The sequence below is a fragment of the Camelus bactrianus genome, chromosome 1, assembly GCF_048773025.1.
Source record: "Camelus bactrianus isolate YW-2024 breed Bactrian camel chromosome 1, ASM4877302v1, whole genome shotgun sequence".
NCBI lineage: Eukaryota > Metazoa > Chordata > Mammalia > Artiodactyla > Camelidae > Camelus > Camelus bactrianus.
The window spans coordinates 69,280,488-69,305,968 of NC_133539.1; the positions used below are offsets into that span (position 1 = coordinate 69,280,488).

The 25,481-nt window shown below is 40.3% G+C and overlaps 1 protein-coding gene across 2 annotated transcripts; it reads right to left on the reverse strand.

Moving 5' to 3' along the window:
* Positions 1 to 4,504: 4,504 nt before the first annotated feature.
* KNG1 (kininogen 1) lies at positions 4,505 to 25,242 on the reverse strand. Of its 2 annotated transcripts, XM_010959210.3 has the most exons (11): positions 24,816 to 25,233; positions 22,453 to 22,563; positions 20,933 to 21,017; positions 16,266 to 16,438; positions 15,034 to 15,141; positions 13,570 to 13,654; positions 12,513 to 12,685; positions 8,422 to 8,529; positions 8,223 to 8,309; positions 6,728 to 6,805; positions 4,505 to 4,743 (listed from the first exon to the last, which is right to left on the reverse strand). In XM_010959210.3, the coding sequence occupies exons 1-11, from the start codon at positions 25,008 to 25,010 to the stop codon at positions 4,663 to 4,665; spliced, it is 1,284 nt and encodes a 427-aa protein (XP_010957512.2). In that variant the 5' UTR covers positions 25,011 to 25,233; the 3' UTR covers positions 4,505 to 4,662. The 2 variants fall into 2 exon arrangements, with proteins under 2 accessions (XP_010957512.2, XP_045375719.2); XM_045519763.2 differs by lacking the exon at positions 4,505 to 4,743 and having other exon boundaries at positions 5,600 to 6,805; positions 24,816 to 25,242.
* Between the last annotated feature and the right edge of the window lie 239 nt (positions 25,243 to 25,481).

Genomic DNA, 25,481 nt, shown 5'->3' on the forward strand with positions numbered 1-25,481 from the left:
CCTATAAATTAGTATTTATATTCTTTCCAGGAGCTACTGTTCCACCCATTTTTAACAGGCACGATAGAATAGTGATATTTCCAGATGCTCAATAGGGTAGCATCTCCAAATGCTATATAGGAAAGATTAAAGACAGGATTAGGGGAGAGTTAAAAACTCCGTGGTAGAGCACATGCTTAGCATGCACGAGGTCCTGGCTTCTACCCCCAGCACCTCCGTAAGAAAGTTAGGGGAGCTGTTATAACAAAGGACTGTTGCTGGATTCAGGTTTCTCATTCAGTAGTAGAAACAGAAGTTAAGGTTACTTTCAGAGGATAATTTATTTCCTTTATGTTCTTTTTGACATAAGGCATCCTGTAACTGCTGATTTCCACAGGTTTCCCACCAGCTTAGTCCATGAGTATCTAATGATACTCCCCTGTTTGCGTGGCCAGTGCCACAGATACCAGGATAAATAAACTGATTTGAGGTGGGATGGAGTAGTGTTTATACTCCATCTGTGTATTGATTTCATATGCATATTCAGTTACTGAGATAATTTAAATTATGTATATTTGAGGTCAGTTTTTTTAAGTGAGTTACTAGAAAGCACATACCAGCTCCCCATTTCCTTGTTTGTGTTAATGGCATCACCATTCCCTTAGGTCCCTAGACTGGAAAACTTTTTGTCATCTTTGATTTATTCCTGTTTTTCATTCTTCATACTCAGTAAGTAATTTGTTCCCACGTCTTTGAAATTCCATTCATACACATCTTGCACTCTCCACTCTTACTGCAACAATCCTAATGAATGTAATACTTACAGTCATCCGCGTGTCCATCCACCCATCCATCCATTTATTCACCTATCCCTTGTGAGTTTCATAACTCTCCTATTTTCAAAAATATTTGGAAGAGTTAATAAAATAGAACCATGTGAAACCAGATAAAGAGTAAAAAGAGAACAGAGAGGGCCTAAATCAGTTGTTCTCACCCTAGGATGTATTAGAATCAATGGAGAACTTCTGAAAAATAGTTACACTGAGGACTGTTTCCAGAGATTTGGATTCATATGGCCTAGAGCTCCCTAGGTGATTCCACTGCGCAGCCAAGCTTGTGAAACTGTGGAATCAGAAATGAGGGAGTAGCTATTACCGGTCACTTGACATGAGCTGATGAGAACATTTGAGTTCTGAGTATGGCTGCAAAGGCAAAAAGGAATATATGCTGTGTTAAACACATTCCATTGTCTGACAAAACATTTTCCCCCCACAGAGTTAAACTCTAAAAGTAATATATTGCGTATCCATTAGTAATGCAAGAATAGCTACTCTTTACTGGGTGCTTGCCGTGTGCCAAGCATCATGCTAATTAAAGGACTTAACATTCTGAAGTCTCACAACACACCTCTGATGTGAGTATATCACTAACCTAGTATCTTGGATAAGGACATTGGGGTCTTGAGAAGTTAGATAAATTGCCAGCTTTTGGACTCAGGCTGTCTAAATGCAGAACCCTGATTCCTTTTTTTTTTCCTGCTTAAAATTTTATTTTATTTTATTTATTTTTGTATATATTTTTTTATTGAAGTATAGTCAGTTTGCAATGTTGTATCATTTTCTTATGTACAGTATAATGCTTCTGTCATACATGAACTTACATATATTCGTTTTCATATTCTTTTTCACCGTAAGTTACTACAAGGTGTTGAATATAGTTCCCTGTGCTATACAGTGTGAACTTGTTTATCTATTTTATATGTATTAGTATCTGCAAATCTGGAACTTCCAGTTTATCCCTTCCTACCCACTTCCTCTCTTGGTAACCATAAGTTTGTTTTCTATGTCTGTGAGTCTGTTTCTGTTCTGTAAATAAGTTCATTTGTCTTTTTTTTTTTTTTTTTTGAGATTTCACATATAAGTGGTATCATATGGCATTTTTCTTTCTCTTTCTGGCAGAACCCTGATTCTTAATGACTTCGCTCTACTCCCTATCATGTGAGAATGCTGAGCATTACCTCCAATGCAAGCTTCACAGAAGACTGGAGATTCTTGTACAATAAAGACTGATGGTAAATAATTCAACAAAAGCATTTTTGCAAGGTGTTGAAATAGTATTTTGCTTTCTGATCATCTCACATTGTAGAGGGAGACACGGGGACTTGTGGAAGGCTAGATTGTTATCATATCCACTGGATCCTCTCAAGTCTTCTGATAGGAGCCCTGGAGCGGCCTGACCCCTTGCCCGAGGTAGAGCACAGAGCACTGGCAGAGAGGGTGGAGCTTGAGTACAGGACAGACTGGATGAAACCAAGAAGTATTGTTTTTCAGAACCAGGCTTAGAAGCAGGAAGTGGAAGATGGGGTATAAAGCCAATTAGGTCATCCTGCTTGAGGTGCTAGGCCTAGACAAGGTGAGGGAAGTGGGTTAGGTTGGACAAGAGGAAATTCCTGCACTGAAGAGAAGCACAGATGGATGAGGCTGTGTGGTTCCAGAGCCAAGGTCATGAACGTGGGTGTGCCTTTGGTTCGGGAGTGGGAGGAGGGTGCAGATATCTCAGGAGAGTGAAAGGTAGAGGCTGGGTCACAGGAGACTCATGATAAAATATATCTGACAAAGGTCTGGGGTGGAGATACCTCCAGGTGTTGAGTAAAGTGAGAACTGTAGATTTTCTATACCAGCTCTGAGAGCTCATTCTTCTGTTAAAATATGGATGGTCTGGAGACACCTGGCACACAGCCTTCAGTCCAGTCTCATGTCACTCTGATCAGTGCTCCAGGATCTTCAGAATAATAGGTATATAACTCTTTTAGCACATTTTAGCTCAAGAAATGTAAAAGGTGCTCTACTACTGCCCACTTTGATCAAAACTCCCACTTGGGATAAACAACAAGGTCCTACTGTAGAGCACAGGGAACTATGTTCAATACCTTATAATAGCCTATAATGAAAAAAGAATATGACATGGAATATATATATGTACACACACACACATATATATATAAAAACTGAATCACTGTGCTATACATCAGAAATTAACATATTGTAAATTGACTATGCTTCAGTAAAATAAAATAAAATAAAATAAAATAAAATAAAATAAAATAAAATAAAAACTCCCACTTAGGCTTTATTTTATCTTTCCAGGTTGGTCCTTCTGCCTCTTCAACATCTTCCTGTTACGTTAGTCAGGTTCACTGCTCCACATATGATCATGGCTTGGATCAAATGTTGGTTTCAAATGCTTTAGTCTTGGCTTCCCAATGTGATTGTAAGCTGTTCGAGGGAAAGCATTTATATCTCTTAAAATTGATTTCCCCTCATTTGCCTTGAGGTTCCCATAGGCTGAATACGTGACCATGAGTGGACTAGAGATGAGTCAAAGCACCTGGTCACCACACGTGTGCTCTGAGCACCTGGGCCCAAAATGTGATCAGCCAGCTGGCATTGAAACTAAGGCTGACAAAAAAGGATGCTTACATCAATTTCTGTCAGCTTATTGATGGTATCTTTGTCTTCCTTTGTAATTCTTTAAAATGACTGCAGATTTCTCTTCATTGAGTTTCTCTTCAATTTAAACAGTGCAACGGAGTGGGATGTTTTAAATAAAAACTCAGTATTAAAAAGAATTAAAATAAAATTCCTCTTTTTCTCAGGACTGACTATGGTAAACAGTCAGTGCATGCCACTTGACTTCATTATAGTTTATCCTGAGCAGTGTTCAGAACAGCCCCAGCCACAGTGAACTATTTCATAAGGGTTTTGGATAGAGATAATAATCATCCCAGAATCAGAAATCATCTTGACGTGTTTTGTGTGTGTGTGTGTATGACAACACTGATGATAAAGACTTGTGATAACACGGGGTAACAGAGTTCAAAAGGTCTGAATGTGAATGCCAGCTTGGTCACATATTAAGTTTGTGACCCTGGGTTGGGCTCTGTGAGCCAGTTTCCTCGTTGTAAAAGAAAGGTGACCACGGGGGCCTCAGAGTAGTTGTGAGAATGAACTTACACACCAAAAGGAGCATTTAATACCTGTGTTTTATGACAGAAAACAATCTAAATCTCTTTTTTTCCCTTCTACTGGTTTTCTATTTGCTCCTTTACCTGGATCAGAAAGATAATTTTAAATTTTCTTTAAAATTTTTTAAGACTAGGTATTTTCTGCTAATGAGAAGTTGGTAGACATATTAACAAAAGATTTTTTTTTCTTTTTCAGTAATTGTCTGGATCAATGGATAAAAAATGATAATAAAACGAGACAAATTAATCTCAGCTTTGTGCTGGGGATCAGGAGAAGGAGAAAGGAGGGAAGGGAGAAAGAGAGATTGGTGGTAGAAACATGACCCACTAACCCTCGATTGAGCATCCGCGATGAGGTCTCTGTGGTACGGAAGCCCCACGTAAGGGACACTGCCTCGGCTGGCAGGAGCCTCAGAGCCTGAGCACTGGCTCTCTGATCAGCTGGATTTTGCTGCAGGTTGAGTGTGACTCAAAAGAGACCATTGTGAGTAAACCAGGAGGGAGAACATCAAGACGGAACTTTATTTCGCCCAGCGACAGAGTGATGAAATGGCGTTCTTCTCTATTTAACCTCTCTCCCATCTTCTTGTCCTTCCACGCGGGGCTGCTGACAGAGCTTCCTGGGGCTATTGTGCCAGGCGTGGAGATTCTGCCCCTGGTCAATTGACCTCACTCTCAGGTGCTGGCTCTGCCCCTGCCTCCCATGGTTGGCCCTTGTACTCGCAGGACCTGAGGTGCCTCTGTAAGTATAGTAAAACTCCGTTAATCGGATGTTCTCACTCAAACAGAGGAGAGTGAAGCAACCAGTTGACAAGATGAGACTTCTTCCTGACATCACTGGTTCTTTATTTGAAAGTACAGATAATATTTGAAAAGAAAGAAAAACTCAGAGGCTCAAATGCATCCAATAAATTGAAGCAGCAGTGACACATGCATCCACAGGTGTGTGTCACTGTCTAAAGCCCTGTCTTGTTCCCCAGGCAAAAGCGCAGCAAGGGTTATACAGTAGATGCTCCCCTCACATTGGAAGGCAATGAAAGATGATCTTTTGCAAAAGTCAGTATTCTTCAATGTTGTAGCAAAAAACAAAACCAATAATAATGTGATTAAAAAGTGAGGCCAGAGAGGAATTTTTTAAAATTTCTGAGCAAAATTTGCATCACATCTCATGATATTTCCTTATCAATTACAAAAAAAGATTCCCTTCAGCCCACCTGCCTTTCTATTACTTCCTCTGCTCTCCATCCTTATCATTAAACTCAGAGCTGCTAAAAACTAAGGATTACTCAGTGGAGCCTTGGCAACAAATAAACAGAAAGCTCCTATTTGAAAGCCCTGCTGCAAAGTGTAGTTAATGAGTAAACAGAAATTACTGACTTTTGAGAAACCCTCTCACCCAGAAAGGGAACTATCAGAATAATTTTGTCAAGTGGGAGTAACTGTTTGCCATAATTAGCCCATTTTGGAAACAGAAAGCCAATGAATGTTCTTCCCCTGCCCTCCTTTCGGCTAATCTGTCTTTCTCATTTGTTGTCTCTCTGTGACCTCTGGAGGTTTTAATTATTATTTTTCCCCCATTAAGAAGTTCAGCATTCATTCTCTTGACTTCCTTTATTTTCACATGTGTTCCAGGACCAGATGCCACACTTTATTCAGAATGTCAAGAATCTTTCTATGAAAATGGATGACGTACGTTTTAAGGTACACATTCATTATCAGAAAAGCAAACTGCAGTAGGCCGTGCAGTAGGTCACGTTAGTCTGTCCGTTTTCTGTGCTAGTTAAGACAACTTGTGGGGAAGACTCAGAAAGGATTTCGAATTCTACAGTTTTATGTCATCCCTAGAGATTGATGGTGTCCCCATCGGGAGTCTCACCATTTCTCTCTAGGCTGTCCTGAACGTTCATGGTTTTTGTTGCATTATATCAGGATATTTGGACAATGAAAAAAGGGAAGGATGCAGTGTTAAAGAAATACCCATGACTGCGTAAATTAATAAACAGCATCAGAGAGACTGAAATCATGAAATTCTTTCATCTCCACAGTGGGATTCACTCCATTAACTGGTTTCCAGGGGCGTCCAGGACATTTGGGGGAGGTTGTTTCTGGAAAATCCGAAATGAGCCCAAATGAAAGGCCATTTGGCTCTATCTGTATTTCAGGGATCCAATCATCATCCTCAGTCGCTGTGGGAGGCGGTAGTGTATTAGGCATCACAGCTGCAATGAGATCTGAGTCCTGAAAGTCAGGAAGGGTGATGGCTGCACCTGGCTGGGCTAAGGAAGGGAGGGGTGGCCCTTCAGTCTTCTCTTGTGTCTGTGGAGAAGAGGTAGCACTATCTTCATAAAAACTTGCCAAATGCTCTGGTCTCCAACCATTGTGTTTTCCATTGTTCTTTCCTTTATTTTTATGTTTTCCATGACCATGACCATGCCCGTGTTTATGTCCATGGGCTGGGCCATGTCCCTTTGGATGTCCATGGGCTGGGTCATGTCCCTTTGGATGTCCATGGGCTGGGCCATGTCCCTTTTGGTGTCCATGGCCAAGGCCATGACCCTTTAGGTGCTCAGGGCCTTGGTCATGCTCATGTTTATGGCCATGGCCAAGGCCGTGTTTTATTCGCTTTTCATGGCCCCCGCCATGCCCATGAGTGGGTCTTTGTTCTTTCCCTGAATCCCACTCTTCATCTTGTACAGGTGCCATGGAAGTGTGGGGTGGACTTACAGTTTTTCCTTCTTCGGTTTTATTCACTCCTACTGATCGAAAAGGCGAAAAACCTGGAGGCCTTTTCATCACTGAGGTCTAAACAGGAAATATTAGATGAACACATTACTGTGAAAGTCACGCTGTCAATGAAGAAAGGAAGGGGACCTGGCAATGCTATCTCAGTTTACAGTGGGGCATGTCTTTGCCAGATTTTAAATACTACATTAATAGTTCAGAAAGGATGAGAATGAATATTTTTCCTCTTTTGATTGATTTTATAATTTGGGGATATTGATTATTGTTCTTCATAATATGATAAACTGGAGAATTTTTTCTTTATCTGGGAAAAATTGGATGGTTGAACTACATAACCTCTAGAGTATCTTCTAAGCCTATGATTACATAAAACCATAGCACATTATTTATTAATGGATACTATTTCTATTAGCACAATTACTGCTTTTGTCCAAAAACTAACTGGCTTTATGAACAGAATATATAGGGAGCATACATATATCCACAATCACTCTGTTGAGCTAGGACACATTAGAATATGTTCCCAAGCTTGAAACACAGCCTTTGTATAATGTTTGTGTTAGGCTATATACATACCTACACATGGCAAAAGCCTAAATCAGAACAAAGGGAGCAGAGGCAACCTGCATCAAAGAAAGGGATCTATGGATGATTTTCTGCATACATTTTCACTACCTGCGGGAACATGGTGGTTGGAGGCAGTGTTTGGTGATGAAAAGAGCATGGTGTTTGAAGTCAGACAAGCCAGACCCTACTAGTTATCAACATCATGGTGAACAGAGTGGGCTCTGACTTGACTTAGATCTGAATCTGAGCACCACTAGCTTCACTTTCCTCATCTGTTAAATGGGAATAACAGCACCCGCCTCAGAGTTATCAGGAGGAGAATATATGTGAAGTCCTCAGTACAGTGCCTGGGATGGCAGAAGCACTTGATACAGTCATTATTCACCCTGGGACCTTAGCATCTTTGTAATTTTTAGTGTCGCCACCGTGACAATGGGAAAAGCATTATTTACCTCCCAGAGTTCTTTTAAGAATTAAAGGGAAAAACAATGCAAACTAATGCTTCTTAAACTTGAATGTAGGTATGAATCCCCTGGGGATTGGGTTAAAATGCACCTTTTGATCAGGAGATAAGGAGTGGGATCTGAGACCTGCATTTCTCCCAAGCGCCTTGGATATAAGCAGAGCACCTGGGGCACACGTTGAGGTGCACAGCTAGTGTTACTCTTTGGCAGGAACTGCATTTCACTAAGAGAGAGCCTACTGACTCATGGGACACTGACAATGTGCGAGAAGTGATAAAGAGGATTTCTGCTCTCCTTTCTACCGTAAAAAAGAGAGATCAGCACAGAAATGTTAGCCTTCTTATTTTAAAAAGACAGTCCCCCAACTCATTTAAGTAATAGGTCCTTTTCTACCCCAAAATATGGCTTTTTTAGAATGAGCAATTAGAAGGTAATTAGAATCATACCTTTGCAAGTGATTCACAGTTGACAGTAGGGTAAATTTTTTTCTCCCAAGGTACCACATGAACGTCAGATTTACAGTTTAGAGTTTGCTATCCATGAAAACAGAAGCCAAAAGAGAGAACTGGGTTATTCATGAGATCCACAGACAAGTACAAAACATCAGATATCTTTCCAGGCAGTTACAGTTGCATTACTACTCACGCCATGTTTATTGATCTCACAACTTTCGGTCAACTCTTCATTACTTTCCTTGGAACATGTGGTTTCTTTGGCTCTGAACACAATAGAATATTTCATTCCAGCCACCACCTGGAAAATTAATTAGCACAAAGTCAGAGCTTATTTAAAATTGTATAACAAATCATATATTTTACCCTAAGGGCTTCTAGGGGACAATATTGAAATTTTAATTATATGCTGACCAAATGAGGGTTATACCCCAAAAGCACAAATGTTTGACAAGAAAACTTTCAGTCTGTATGCATGTCTAAAATATTTGGCTATTGGTTGGTCTCATTTTCTTTTCTAAATGGGAAAAGAAAAGCATGCTATAATTTTCATTTTTATCTTTTTCTGAGTTTTATTGTTTAGCAGCTGCAAAATTCACTAGTAACTCAAGGGCTCAAGTCATAATAGAATTACGAAGAGCTTGAAGAAAAACTTAGACAATTTATTTTATCTTTTGCTTGTTTGTTTTTTGGGGGCACCAGGAGAGGAAATTAGGTTTGTTTATTTATTTATTTATTTACTTATTTATTTATTTAATGGAGGTACTGGGGATTGAAACCAGGACCTCGTGCATGCTAAACACGCACTCTACCACTGAACTATACCCCCCTAGACAATTTCTTGAAACACACTTTGTCCTGCCAAAGCTTGAACAGAGAAATACTGAGTTAGTGCCACTGTAGAAATTGTGGATCAAATTATGTGATGAGGAAAATTATTTGGATTTTCTAGCTTGCTTCTGCTAGCTTTTTATATTAAGAAACTATTTTAATTTCTAGCAACAGTTTTAATCATCATGCAATGCTATCTTCCATTAAAATTTTGTGCCCCAATTTTTTTTTTTGTCCAGAAGAGGCACACTTTATCTACTTAAAAAGTAAGTCATTGTGTTTTTTTCAAAAACACTGACTTCAACAAAATCCCAAGCATAGTTTTTTAAAAGTCATATTTCTTACACACTTGAACAGTATACTTCATAAAAATGCTTTTAAATTACATGTACAAATATGGCCCAATTTCCAGGCCAAGTTAGTTAGTATTTCATTCTAGGATTTAAGTGTGTGTGTGTGTGTGTGTGTGTGTGTGTGTGTGTGTTATGAACTGAATATATCCTCCCCAAATGCATATGTTGAAGCCCTAACCTCCAAGGTGCTGGTACTAGGAGGTAGGGCCTTTGAGAGGCAATTAGGTTTAGATGAGGTTATGAGGATGGGGCCCCCTGATGGGATTAGTAAACTTACAGAAGAGAAACAGAGACTAGAGGTCTCTCTTTCTCTGAAATGTAAAGACTCAGTGAGAAGGCAGCCATCTGCAAGCCAAGAAGAGAGCCCTCACCAGGGCAACACCAGGGTTTTTGGACTTCCCAGCCTGCAGAACTGTGAGAATAAACTCCTGTTGTTAAGTCATCCAGTCTATATTTCGTTATGATCACCAGAGCAGACTAACACTGTGTGTGTGTGTGTGTGTGTAATACTATGTAGCTATCAAAAAGAATGTATTACACATATCTGTTGACCTAGAGGGTTGACCATTATTGAAAACATGAAGTTCCAGGGTGATAGTATAATCCCATTTTTGTAAAAGCAAACTGCAACAGTCTTCCTTATCTCTTCATGATTTTTTTCTTTTTGTTTTTTTTAATTTTACTTTTTTGGGGGGGGTAATTAGGTTATTTATTTATTTATTTGTTTGTTTATTTATTTATTTTAGAGGAGATATTGGGAATTGAACCCAGGACTTTGTGCATGCTAAGCCTGTGCTCTACCACTTGAGCTATGCCCTCCCCCTTTTTTCATGTATATATATATATTTAATTTATTTATTTTTTAAACATGAAGAAAGTGTGGTGGGAGGAGGACGAGGGAGAGAAAACAGTCATAAGAAGAACTAAACTCCTCCTCTACCTTCTCTGGTATTGTTTTGCAGGGTAAACACAATAAAATTTTTAAGATAAATTTGATAATAAACTTTTTAAACTCCAGCTGTGTATAAGTTGGGCAAGAAGGTTCTGAAAGGGTTTTAGGGTCTATACTTTGGTGATAATGAATTTTCTTGCTACTTTCAGAGAATACCTTAATTCAGTTGTTTTTGATGCTCCCGTTGATCAATGTGATGTTGCCTAAGAAAGCTGACAATATATTGCAAACCATAGCTGTTGACGCAATTCTCTTTGGGGTCCAGAGGGGAGGAATAAAGCAGACCTAATACCATCTTCTGTTTGGGGGCCTCAGAATCACACCCCTATTGCCATTCTTATCACGTGTCATTCTCATCAGAAGTCTTCCCTGTTTAAATCCATCCTGCCCAAGTTTTGTTTTTAAAGTGGAGAAGACTGTGTAGCAATACAATTTCCAAATGTGTTAAAACATTTAAATTAAAGAAATAAAACAGGAATATAGAAATAATATTAATTGACTTTCAGGATGATAATCTTTCTTAGGTGAAAAGCACAGGAAATAAACCTAAAGGAAGGGGAAAATGTCTAAATTTGACTAGAAAAAAAGGAAAACTGATTGTCAAAAACCACAGTAACCAAAGTAAGAATGCAAACTGGGAAAAATATGAGGTAGGGTCAATATTCTTACACATATCAAGCCTGACACTAAAAATAAAAGGACAAAGGACATAAACAGATCTTGCAGAGAAGTTAAAATGGTCATTAATCCTGAAAAAGAGTTTACTTTCATTAATAATCAAGGATATGCATGCATCAAAAAAACAATGCAACATGATTTTTAACCTTGCACACTGGCAAAGATGAAAAACAGTGATAGCCCCTTGTGCTGGCCAGATGTGGGAAGTATCACAGCTGGTAGGAATATAGTTCAGACCAAGCCCATTACCCAGTGTCTTATACCTAGGCAGTGTGAATGTAAATTGGAATAATTGCAAATAATTTGGTGATTCGTCAGTTTGCATCAAAAGTCTTAGACTGATGCAAATCCCCAGTGCCTCCATTAAAAAACAAAAACAAAAGAATTAAAAAGAACTCCTCACAAAGATACTTTAAAATTGCTGCCTTAGTATTCCATTGTATGGATATGCTAGACATTATGTGATCATTTTTATATTATTGATCATTTGGACAGCTGATCATTTTTTTTTTTTTTTGCTTCTATAGTTAAAGCGGCAATGAATATAATTCTGTTTAAAGACTCCTTCTATTTTAATTTCTAGAAATTCAATTACTGAGCCCAAACTATGAACTTTTTCAAATGAGATTTTTTTCATAGATTACAAAGATCATGTTGGTTTGCTGTAATAGTTTGGTTCTCTTTTGATTACTTTTCATTAGCTTGTATTTGGGGAAGCCGGTTTTGAGGTCCTGTAATAAGAATGTGTCCGTGAATACGTCTGTCATATGTGGTTGGAGTTGGAAGGGATTTGGGCTGTTCTAACCCAGCCACTTGCTTTACAGATGGGGCCACAAAGGCTAAGTGAATCTGAATGACTGCCCAGGGTCACCCAGGATACAAGTGGCTGAGGCTGTAGCAGAGCTGGGTCTCCTGACCTCCAGACCAGATACTCCTTATCCTCTGTTGACAGGTATGGAAAGAGAGATGAACCCTCAGAGGGTACATTTGTCGGAGGGAATGGCATCCCAGGCAGGGAACAAATGACATGAAGATGAGTGTGTGAAGAGGGTCTGGGTGATAACTGGCTGATGTGGCTGAGACTAACACACTAAGTGACGCTACAATGAGTGATGAGTCTAGAAAGGCAGAGGATAAGTCTTGCTTTTCCTAGCCCTGAATTTTATTAATTAGATAATAGTTGCTCATATTTATATAGCACTTTGGAGTTTGAAAAGTGATTGACATACATTGTCTTATGTGATCCTCCCTGTAATCCTTTACAGATAGAAAATGGAAAAAATGCTTTAAAAGACTTGCCTGAGATCACACACCAGAAGTGCACTGATGTTGGGACTTGAAATTCAAATCTACCGGATCCCGTTTACCAGGTACACAGTTTCCCAATTCAGAGCCAAGATCAGTGGCCAAACTAGTAAGCAATTTGCCATAGACTATAATATCACTATTTTTGTAGTATGATTTACAGACCTGTGCTGTTGCTTTTTCCACGAAGTCAATCTTGAAATAGAAATTTCCATTATTCTCTGCATTAAGCTTTGCAATAGAGTGATTCAGAGCCTCCTCCAGCTCTGGGCTGTCGACAGGTATAACTGTGGGGCAGCCAGGGCAAATCTTGCCAGGTGGTTGTACAAAATCCTCCCCTGAAAGAGGCAGGTTTACATCAGCTTGTGCACTGAAGGAGTCGTCTAGCCTAGTACCTTTCCCAGCATCCATTTATAGAGGGCCATGTGGCAGCCCAAGGCCCAGCAGTAAACAGGTGAAGGTTGTATGTCAGGCTTTTACTGTCTCTCCTCTTTTCCTCCCCAAACTTTCCTCTGATTGGAAGTTTCCCTAAAATGTGTCTAGGGAAACTTTAAATTAGAAAGTGTTAGTGCCTCAATCAATAAGCCACACTTTTCCTAAGTTTTTATATTTTTGATGGAAGCTGTAAAAAGCAAGGCTTAACATAAAGGAATGATTTTCTAGTGGGGAAATAGTAAATCCTGAGATTCTGTTGAGCAGGCAGCTTCAGTGATGCTTCATATCATGCAATGTAGACAACTATCTTCCAAGTATTCCATGTATGAGAAAAGCCAACGCTTGGTATAACAAATACTGACTGGACCTTAAGCTTGCATTCCTCCCCCACCCCCTGCCCCATTAGAACATGCAAGAAAAATAATCTTTAATTGAAAGGATTTTATTGTCAGTAGTTAAAAATGAGATACTGCTTCCCTAATTTATAATACCTGATGCAGACACACCTTGAATACAAGCTGACATACTGAAGGCCAACTTTGCCCAGAAAATAGAAATTCTCCCTTCTCTCACCATATTCTGTTCTGGGCACTTGCAGAGCAGTCTCAGCTGCACCTGCTGTAGCACAGGGGGGCAGAGATGGGGGACGGTGTTCTTCGTAAGGTCTGGGGTCATATAGACTTCATGGCACATCATGAGAACCAAAGCACTGTTTCTATGGAAAGACCTAGCCAGTTGTCTGGGACCCACATGCACTATCAGAGAACTAACGTGAGTTATCCCATACCTGGATAAAGGTTACATTTCTGTGACAAGGAAGCAATTCTTAGCTGAGGATCCACATGTGCTTTATCTGTACATTCACCAATATCCTGGTTTTTAAAAAGCATATAAGAGTATATATTAGGAACATTTTTAAAGAACCTTTAAAGTAAACGACTAGTAAAATTAAAAATAAGATGTTGGCTCTGCAAATCATCACATAGAACAAACCAATACAATGCATAATCTAATTGCAAAAGAGAGAATAAGAAACAACAAGGGAGTAGCATCAACAACAACAAATACACACACACAAGCACACAGACATGAAATGAGATGCCAAGAATATGTAGTGCAGAAATAAAAATCATATAAGTGAATGGGTAACATTTTCTTTTAGCAAGGCAAAGACTTTCAGATTAAGTTAAGGACAAAATCAAAGTATTACATCTTCAAGAATAACAGTGTATAATAAAAAAGATAAAGAAAGATTACACATAACGGATGAGCAAAGCTATATGAAACAAATATGAACAAAAATGGAGCTAGAATATTATTGATATTGGACAAAGTAAAATTCAAGGTAACAAAAAACTCATAAAGGTAGAAGAAAGATAATTTTATTTTTATCTAGAAGCATGGAATCAAAATGCATAAAGCAGAAAATATATGAATAGAAATGGACATAAATAATTGTGGTGGGAAAGTCTAGTATACAATTATTATACAACAGGCAAAATAGATAAAAAAATAAATAAGATCATAGAAGACATGACTAACATGATAAGGATTAATTTCTATTAATAAAATGCCAAAATTAACATCTTGGTGTCTGAATTTCTCATTTTCTTCCCATATAATAGAATTCAAGAAGTAGAATGACTAGATTAAAGGGCTGGCAGCCACTTCTTGCTGAAGCACAGCCTTCTGCTAAAACACACGTATGCCTGGGAGGATCAATATGCCTTAGCCATCTCAACATGCGCTAACTCCTGCCACCCGGAGACGCTCTCTTTTAAAGTAATTTTGGTTCATATAAGTAAGAGAGAGAATCCAGATGTGTTTATTAAAGGCAGGGAAGGGAAGGCGAGAAAACCAGCAGAGACAAGTTGGAAGTGAGGGACAGTCCCAGGAAGAGCTCGGGAACCCCATAAGGATGTTGAGCACGTAGGGAGGAAAAGGAGGTAGGAAAATGTGAAGACATGAAAAGACAAACTTGACTGTGGCATCATTTTGTCTCAGGCTATTCCTAGTCCCTGGTTAGATCTGTAAATGCTTATTGCCAGATGTGCTGATTCTCCCACTAGGTGGGTAAGCACCTTGACCGGTGATGTGAACTTCAGATGGCCAAGTAAATGTGAATATGAACTGGTGACTGTCATCCCCAATTTTAGTGACCGAGTCTTCCACCACAGCTGAGAGTTCCCACACTTGGGAATACTGGGCATGAAAAGCTAAGAACTTTATAATTAGATTTTTGCCTACTTACAGCATTGGAAAGGGACTTGCAGTCTGGAGTTAAGAATAGAAAATTCTCCTTGGAACAATTAGTTTGCACAATTGAGTAAGTAATTTCATAGTTCCATCCAGCCACCACCTGAAACGATTTGGGATTGAATCCCAAAAGGGCAGTTTAAACATTATGTACAGTGTTAGGAGGAGCTTAGAATACTGCCTGGCATTTCATAAGTGCTCAGATATGTGGACTATGATTATTACTAGGCAAAAGTCATTACTGAATAAATATTGAGCACATTATGACTCCCACACCCTTCAACACAGCACATACACAAACATACATTCACACACACATTGCTACACATCTGAAAACAAAAAGCAATTTATAAGATAGAGTTACTCTATCTCCTTAAGTAAGACCTAGCAGTATTTCCTCTGCCAGGTAGCAGGAAAAAAATGATCTGTTGAATTTTGTGAAATATTAATAATGCTTTTCTAGGTGGATAAAGAAAACTTTGAAGCTAGAGTGGCCTTTACCACTAGGTTCCCAGACTGCCAGGCAGTAAGATTTCTCCTGCTTTATCTGGGGAGGGTCCCACCCTGATAGCTGGGTATGGACAGAACTGAGTAGAACATAATCTTTCATGAAGGCAAGTTGGAAGTCCAGTTAAAAGCAGGGAATGCAACAGACCTAAGGGGGCCACTCATAATTAGATGTTGAAATCCAAAGGGTCCAGTCAACTGTCGGTAAAGGCTTCATGAACTGAGGCAATAAGAAGACCAGATTTATAAGTATTTACTTTTTCTTCTGATGATACAGAAACTATAATTTAGAGGATACCTAGCAAGCCGTGCCATCCTTTGTAGGTACAATTTAATATTTGGGGCAATGTTTGCCTCATGATAGCTAGGAGATGATAGTCTTCTTAAAACCCTAAGGCCAGAATAACTTTTCCATTCCACCATCTCTAGGAAGAACATGGAATTCTGACCACTCGTTCACTAAAAACAAATCTCAAAGGAGGGGGTCTGGTTAGTCTCCCTTTCCACCTTAACAGATCACAGTATTCGAATCACTTTGCCTAAAGAGAAAGTCTGCCTCCAGAGCTAGTCGTTTGAGAACATGGAAGAATTCCCTCTCACTTGCCATGGAATCATACTTTTTTTCCAGCCAATGGTTTATTTTAGGTAATGAAACCCTAAGCCAAAAAGATCTAACCAATTTTAACATTACAATGAGAAATGAAAAATTAAAGAACAAACCTGTCTCAAGGCGCTTTTTACTTCTCCAAGATCAAAGAGGTGCGAATGATCAGTATTGTTGTTAAAATGTTGAATGGCGTGTTTCAGAATGGGTTCCAACTCAGGGTTCGTGGTTGATATGGGGTGTTCGCAGCCAAGACAGTCATATTGGGTGGTCACCACAGGGCCCTCGGCTTGACAAAGAGCAGGCAAAAGGACAGCATTAATGAGCGAAACTTGCATTCAGATACATTGCCCTGAGTAAGTAAGATAATTTGCATGGCCCTGATACCCAAACTCTCCAGTAAATCCTAGTATGCACCAGAAAAAGAACACAAGACTGCTTCTGAGTTGGAGGGAGAAACCTATGATTCACCTAGGGACATCTTCCATACGTACCATTGTGCGTAATTATTTTAAATTTATTTCAAAGTCATCTTCCATGACAGAAGTGATACATGAATTTATCCTCAAAAAAATTAAAACATTACAGTTATATTATTTCTTTTTCAGTGTTAATTAAAGTTCCTTGAAGCCTGGCTCAGGGTATAATATGTTTGGTATCAATTCCAGTCCAGCAAACATGTATTTTGCATGCCTTGAGCTGAGCTAGGCTGAGTGGATACATTTATTCCTGAGTCGTGGCCACCGCCGTGAAGGAGTCGAGCAAAGTCGAGTGGGAGAGACAGATCTGATGATGGATCATTTCAATGTAATTCGGCAAGAGCTTGGAAAGGCAGAAGCCCAGAGTGAGCCCCAGGAAGACTTTCCTGGGGAGAAGAGGCTGAGCTAGGAAGGGTGAAGAATGGTCAAGGTCAGCCTCACAATCCCAGGTGTGAAGCCTGAGAAGAAGGATGGATGGCTCCTGAGGAAGCAGGGTGAGTCAGGGACAGTGGTGTGGGACATGGTGTACACACATCTTACCAGAGCTTCATGGGGAGGGAAGGGTGATCTGAGGTCTGAGCAGTCACAGGAGAGTCTTCTGCTGGGAAGCCTAGGCAGGGATTACCGTCTTTCAAGGTCACGGGCTCCCTGGAGACTCTGATGTAAGCTATGGCACCCCCTCCCCCCAGGAAAGTGCAGTACTCACAACTTTCTCCACTTAATTTGGGGGATTCCTAGACCCTCTGAAGTGAATGAAGAATGGGAAGCCACTGAAGGGGTTTTAATAAAACAATATATTGCTCCGGCAATTCTGGATCTTTTGTGATTCCACATAAATTTTAGGATTATTTGTTCTAGTTCTGTGAAAAATTTCCTGGGTAATTTGATAGGGATCGCATTAAATCTGTAGATTGCTTTAGGTAGTATGGCCGTTTTAACACTCATTCTTCTAATCCAAGACCATGAGATAGCTTTCCATTTCTTTAAATCATCTTTTATTTCCTTAATCAGTGTTTTGTAGTTCTTAGCATAGAAGTCTTTCATCTCCTTGGTCAGGTTTATTCCTAAGTATTTTATTTTTTTGGATGTGATTTCAAAAGGGATTGTTTCTTTCCTTTCCTTTCCTTGGTAACTTATGGTTACCATGGGGGAAAGGAAGTGGGGAGGGATTAATTGGGAGTTTGAAATTTGCCGATACTACTATGTATAAAACAGATATACAACAAGGTTATACTGCATAGCACAGGGGACTATCTTCAATATCTTGTAGTAACCTATAGTGAAAAAGAAAATGAAAAGGAACATATGTGTGTATATGTATGACTGAAACATTATGCTCTACGCTGGAAATTGACACATTGTAAACTGACTATACTTCAATTAAAAAAATGTAAAATATATTTTTAAAAGAGTGAGTCTGTATCAGATTGTGAAGTAATGTTCATAACAGGCAGCCCTGACCTGCAACACCTGTGGCGCAAAATGGGAAGTACTGAAGGAGTCCTAAGCCCCTTGGCCCCGGGGCGCTCACTACCGCAGGATGTAAGATCCCAACAGGATCAGGAAGCCAGTCGAGCTCTGCATGACTGCCCTCCTGTCAGCAGTTCCACACAACCCCCCTGGCAATGGCTTCTCGGCTTTCTCTCCCTAAGTATGTGTGTCAGGAAAAGATTTACTTGGTGGATATTCATAGCTTTCCCCTCTCCTTTCCTTGTAGCTTTGAGGTTGAATCGGGGTAATGCGCAAAATTAAAGAACTAGAGGGGCTCCCGTAGGAAAGGTGAGGAAGAACAACAACAACAACAAAAAAAGATGAACACAGGAGGTGAAAGGGGAGATGAGAAAAGACCCAAGGCTGGGTTGCCCGACCTCAAGGGCAGCGCCCACTGGAGTAAGAGGAGAGATGCAGCAGCCTTTTGAGGGTGAGAGGAGCAGGGAAAGAGGCAAACTCAGTTGTGTGAGGGGTGACAGAATGACTTCCCACCCTGCCCCAACATGTCTAGGAAGATGTTTTTAAAATTAAAATAAAGATTTTATATTTTGAATTCCAAAACACATCTGGCCAGAAAGGTTTCAGATAAGGGATTGTGGACCCAGTGGTAATTTCTGAAGTCATGGCACAGAGTCTTTTCTCTCATAGTCCATAAGCACTGTGCTCTGGATAATGTTAAAATTTGCTTACTAGATGGAGTTCTTAAACTGAATAATAAAAAGCTACTCCTATTCCCTGGCCTCCCTCCAAAAGATTTTAATTACTTGTAATCTCTTTTCTGTTTTGGACTGTTTTTCTTTGAATGCAACTTCTTGCAAGAGCAGGAACTTAAGGGATGTAGTTTTTGTGGGTTCCATCTAGACGATTAAGGCCGGAATAGAACAGTTAACGCTGTGGGGAGGTTCAATAGTGTGGCTAAAGATGCCGTTCTGGAGCTCACACACTAAAACCCTATCCTGCAGAAGGCCAACTCCAGGATGGCTTTGTGACTGACATCACCTAGCTGTGCCCATTCTTCTGTGCCTGGTGCCCCTGCCACAAGAGTGAATGAGCTAATAGGGATTATATCTGTTGATAAGTTGCTCCATACTTCAGTTCCAAAGGAATTTTGTTTGTGGAGAGCCAACTTTATCAACTCTGCTAATTACTAGCTATGGGGTCACAGGCAAGATACTTAACTGCTGTGGGCCTCAGTTTCCTCATCTGTGAACTGGGGACTTCTTTTTTAATTGAAGTATAGTTGATTTACAATGTTGCATTAGTTTCTGGCATACAGCATAGTGATTCAGTTATACACACACACACACACACACACACACACACACACACACACACACATATATATATATTCTTTTTCATTATAGGTTACTACAAGATATTGAATATAGTTCCCGTTAATATACAGTAGGACCTTGTTTATCTATTTTATACATAGTATTTAGTATCTGCAAAGCCCAAACTCCTAATTTATCCCTCCCCCCTTTTCCCTGCCAGAAACCACAGGTTTGTTTTCTATGTTGTGAGTCCTTTTCTGTTTTGTAAATAAGCTCACTTGTGCCATATTTTTTAGATTCCGTGTATAAGTGATATCATATGATATTTGTCTTTCTCTGTCTGGCTTACTTCACTTAGTGCGATAATCTCTAGGTCCATCTACATTGCTGCAAATGGCATTACTTCATTCATTTTTATGTTTGAGCAGTATTCTATTGTATATATATATATACACACCACATGTTCTTTACTTATCTGTTGGTGGACATTTAGGTTGTTTTCATATCTTGGCTATTATAAATAGTGCTGCTAAGAACATTGGGGTGCATATATCTTTTCGAACTAGAGTTCCCTCCAGATATATGCCCAGGAGTGGGATTGCTGGATCATATGGTAAGTCTATTTTTAGTTTTTAAAGTAATCTTCATACTGTTTTCCACAGTGGCTGCACCAAAACTACATTCCCACCAATAGTGTAGGAAGGCCCCCTTTTCTCCACACCCTCTCTAGCATTAATTGTTTGTGGATTTTTTAATGATGGCCATTCTGACTGGTGTGAGGTGATATCTCATTGTAGTTTTAATTTATATTTCTCTGATAATTAGCAATACTGAGCATCTTTTCATGTGGCTATTGGCCATCTGTATGTCTTCATTGGAGAAATGTCTGCTTAGGTCTTCTGCCCATTTTTTTTTCTGCCTGTTTTTTTCTTTTTTCTTTTTTAATGAACTGGAGATATTAATACTTGCCACATAGGGTTGTTGTGAGGATTAAAGTTAACACAGGTGAAGCGATTAGAACTTTGGCTGGCAATAACTGCTCAAGAAATGTTAGCTATCATTACTTTTATCCTGATTATCATTAATGCTCTACTATGCTTACATCTTCAGGTGAATCATCTAGTTCATTCTACAAAAAAGCCTGCAAAATGGAAATTACTGTGATCTCCTTTTACAGGTAAGGAAAAAGGAAAGTCAAGGAGGGGAACAGCTTTGAAAGATTCCAGACCAGATCTGACCTCAAGGTTTGTGCTTTCCCCCCAACTAGGGTGGTGCCTGAAATTGAAGCCAGTTCTGTGCCTTTTGCATACACCTATTACAGTGCTGCTCTTGAGGAAGAGAATCAGGACAGCGCCAAAGCGATGACTAACATGAGCCTGGCCCCAGCCTCAGGACTCTGCTGTTCCACCCCTCCAGCGCCCCCACAAGGCTGTAAATGGCATCACAACTGCTACCCTCCCGGAGGGCTGCGTCTTTGGCGCCACACACAGTAAAGTGTCATTTTCCACCCAGAGCAGTGCCACCAGACACATCAGCTACCTGGAGTAATCTGGCAGGTCTGGGTAGCCACGGAGAACTTCATATTCTTTCTCTTTGCCACTGTCACTGTGCATTCTCCTGTGGCCTAAGAAGGAAAAAAAAGAGAGAGACTATTTATCTTAATTTTTCAGACGAAATCCACCCAGTACTATTGCTAACTCTGGCTTTGCTTCTTTAAAATTTGTCAAGATTTTTTTTTCTAACAGTTTCAAGACGTGAGAATGAATGTTTTGCAGCCTACCATAATTTTATACAAACCGCTGATATTCATGAGATTTTGGAGGAGTGGTAGGATAAATGGTGAGGTTTTAAAATATGAGTCTTTGTTTTGAGCCCTGGGGATATTTTTCTCCAGGATGTACACCAGCCTGTTAAACTCTCCTCTTAATTTACCTTTCGACGTCAATGTTCAAACTGTGACCAGAGCAGGACTTGTGGGGCCTTCCAGGGTCAGACCCCTCCCCCATATCCTCCGCTGTAGCTCCTCTCTGAAGAACCCAGGTAATCTTATCTCAAGTATATTTCCTGAGTTTTTCACATGCTAAAAGCCACCAAAGGGAAGAAATTAACTACTTGATGATCCAGAGCACTTGGCCTCCAGAGCTTCTGGCGCCTGGGGGCTGATATTGTTGATCACCCTATTCCCTCAGCATCAACCAGAGAACTGTGCATGAGCGGATCAGTACCCTGCAACCCACCTCCCTCACCTGGCCTTTAAATTGTTTTGTTGAAACCCTTCAGGGAGTTCGGGGTTTTCTTGGGCTTGAGCCATCCCATTTTTCTTGCTCCGTCCTGCGATAAACTTTTCTCTGCCCCAAACTCATGTTTCAGTTTGTTTGGCCTCATGGTGCATCCGGCACACAAATCTGCCTTTGGTAACAAAACTGCATCCAAGGTGCCAGTGTTCTGACTCCCTGGACTGTGAAGAGGGTGGCTTGCTTCCTGGCAGATACCATCACAGCGTCCCTTAATTAAGTCCAAATAATCAGCTGTGCTGTGCCACACAGGTTAGACATTTGGTTAGGACAGCCAGTGTTATTAAAGCAAGGCCCTTTGCATAACGGATCTCATTTCTTCCTCCAACTACCTGATGAAGTCAACTTTCTCTCTCTTTATGAGCGAGCACACAGGTTCTGAGTGGTCAGCTAGTTGGAGGTAGAGCAGGGTTGGCACTCAGGCCCACGCAGTTGAAGCATCCACACTCTCCCTCACCAGCTCAGCCCAGATCTCAGCCCAGGTATCGAACTACTGTCTCTCTGGCGTCTGGCCCACATGTCCCAGTTGGTCATTGGAGTCCTTTTCTTATGGGAGGGCTTTCTCCATGTTTAACTGCTGGCCTCTCCATGCCCCTTCTGTGTGTGTGAGGATGCAGACATCAGGTGTCTGACTGTTCCACACAGTTGAGGGTTCACATGCGTCCCTCACAAACAGCTCCACGTATCAGTCACCCCCACCACTGGCGGGAAAGCCTGGCATGCTCTGCGGAGAAGAAGAAGCCTGGGAACCTCCCACACACTCACAGCTTGTGCAGAGTCTTTGTAGTCACATTCCTGCCACGTTTTGTCACTTTGAACAGGACAGTCGCCCTCCTTGATTTGGTACTTGAAGGAATAAAATGTGTCAGGATTATCCTGAAAAACAGCAACCAAAAGGGATCATCTGACCCAAGAGCAAATTATTCGAGTAGGACCTGGGGCAGTTACAAATATTTGATCCTGATTTGATTCAATGAAGGCAAAAGCATTTATTAAAAATATTGAAAGTCTATAAATATTTACTTGGAAGAATGTCCATAGTTTACTATTTACAAGTATATATATATTTTAAGTTACAAAGTAGTATCATAGTACTAGCCCATCTTTGTAGAAACCAATTTATAGGTAAACACACGATTTTTAAAAGTCTGGAAAATTATGCAGCTAAGTTGTTAAAATGTGTGTCTCTCAGCAGTAGGAGTAAAATTGTCTTTCACTTTCTACTTTAAACAAACATTCCTGAATTGTCTACTTTTTAAAAAACAAACATATGTTATTTTTTCAATTAGAAAATAAACCAGAAACCTTTTTTCATTAAAAAAGTAATAGTTATCTTTGGATGATGGGATTAATTTTGGGTCATATTAGTATTTTAATTTGCTTTGTTTTGTTATTTATTCTAGCATGTCATGGAATAATAAGTAAAACTTTAAAGGTGCAAAGGGGCTGAGTTAGATAATCTTTCAGATGCAGCATCCTGGCATGTCGGAGCAGCCAAGGACCTGGGAAGTGATGATGTCCAGCTTCTCACTTTGTAGGTGAGAGAAAGGGGGCCCCAGGCGGTGAGGCCTGGCTCAGGCAGCGCCCCCACCGTGTAGAGGCGGAGTCAGCCTGGGTCACAGGCCTCCTGGCTGGAGGGGCTGTGTTCTCACTACAGGATTTGCGTCTAGGAGGTGATGGTTCACACATGATAGTCTCTAATATTCCTTCCAGGTCTCAGAGTTCAATAAAACCTAAGTGGTCATGGCATACAGCACACAGCAAAGGAAAGGTAAGGAGTGATTCTGTGGACACATTAGAATAAAAAACCCCATTTGCTGTGGATGTCAGCCAATAAGGACAACACCAGTAAGCCATTGCTTGAGAACACCAGGACTCACACGACCACACAAGCTTGTGAAACAGAAAGGCTGGACTTTACTTTCAGAAGAAAAAAGGAAAAACCAACATGTCCCCTGGGCTTTTTCCTTTTTCCTCATAATGTCAAATGGCTGGAATCTTTTTCCACCTAAGTAAACAATTGCTTAACTATCACAGAAACATAAAATTTTACAATGAAATTCATTTAAACAACTATGGAAAGACTTGTATTTCTTGAAGTCACACTCCCTATCAGGATTTGTTTCCATCTTGAGTGCATCAGTCAGTGATAAAAAATACTAAATCCCAAGTGGAAATGGCTGTCACCTTGATGCATTCAGCCATACGGACTTCATGGTAGTTATTTCGTCTTATGCAGTAGAGCCAACTTAATCTCACTTCTGAGTCCTCTTAGACCTACCTCCCTTTTCTGTAGCTTAATTGAGGAATAATTGACAAGTGAAAACTGTATATATTTAAGGTGTACAAAGTGATGAATTGACACACATATACATTGTGTAATGATTACCGTAAATAAGCTAATTAACACAAACAAGCTAATTCTCACCACCTTTATTTTTGTGGTGAGAATACTTAAGATCTAGTCTTTTAACAAATTCTGAGTATACAATACAGTATTATTAACTATAAATCACTACGCTGTAGTTTACAGCTTCAGGACCTATTCATCTCATAACTGACAGTTTATACACTTTAACCAGCAGCTCCCTATTTTCCCTGCCTCCCAGTCTCTGGCAATTACCATTCTACTTTCCATGTCTGTGAGTTTGAATTTTTAGATTCCACATGTAAGTGAAATCAGAGTATCTGTTAGATCTGTCCCCTTGGGCGCTCCCTCCCCACCTGAGGTCTGGGGGTCTTCATATTTCAGTCTAGATTCGGTCACCCAGTAAATCCTCTTGCTGCAGCCTCAGTCCCTGGATTCTCCTACTCTGTGTAGTCCTTTTCAGACTACTCCATCTACCTTTGTTTCATGTCACCCTAGGACACTGCTTCTCTGATCACCCAGGAAGACAATCTTGGTGACCCAAGGATTAGCTATACCCCTGCCTCCACCTGCAAGGCCAGAGAGGGGTGCTGGTCCTTTCTAAGAGATGTAAGCTTCCCTTTGATTATCAGTTCTTTGGTGATTGGTGTGTATGTGTGTGTGTGTGTGTGTGTGTGTGTGTGTGTGTGTGTGTGAGGCCTGGACTCTGAGTGACAGCACAAATCCCAAATGACTTCAAAGTTAATCACAGTTCACTCACCGTCTTCCTGACCTCAGTTACACGATACAATACAAACTGGTTGCCACTTTTGTTTTCACTGTTGTATTTCCTGAGAGCACTGTCCACAGCCTTAAATACATCCTGGTCGTTGCAGTCAATTTCTTCTGAGAAGGGCTCCTGGGTCAAACTTGGTAGCAGCCTGGAGCAAAGGAAAAGGATGGCGATTAATTTCATGATTTAACAGTCTCCCTCTGGGAGTTTCACCAAGAATTGAGAGCCGATTTAGATGCTGATTTTAACTGTCTTCAGCCTCTGTCTTCTCCTGGCTCTCCTCTCTCTGCCACAGCTCTGTGAAGCCCTCGTTTTGATTGCTGCTGCCTTGAACTATTTGCCCAATTCCAAAAGGACAAATGGCCCTGCTGGGGTATCTAAGCAGATTTTGGGCTGAAATGTTACAACACTCGGGTTGTTGACCTGCTTGTTTGTATTTGGGGAGCATGTGAGAGCAGAGAGCACATTTCCCAGTGATTGCACAACCTTATCTAGCAAATCAGAGCAGACTCTAATTAAGGAGGAGAAAAAAACACCAACCACCTCTGTTATTCCCTTGTGACTTTCCCAAAGCCATTTATGAAGGTCACTGCATGTGACAACAATGCAACAGTGAGTACAGTGTGCAAACACCTTTCAATAAAATTTCTTTGC

Excerpts from the sequence above, each read along its gene's own strand:
- KNG1 (XM_045519763.2), bottom strand. The coding sequence starts at position 25,010 with ATGAAATTAATCGCCATCCTTTTCCTTTGCTCCAGGCTGCTACCAAGT. Across the intron at positions 21,018-22,452 it reads ACAAAGACTCTGCACAAGCT|GCCACAGGAGAATGCACAGT; the intron begins GTGAGTGTGTGG and ends TTTCCTTCTTAG. Across the intron at positions 12,686-13,569 it reads GAAATGTAACCTTTATCCAG|GGGAGGATTTTGTACAACCA; the intron begins GTATGGGATAAC and ends TGCCTCTTTCAG.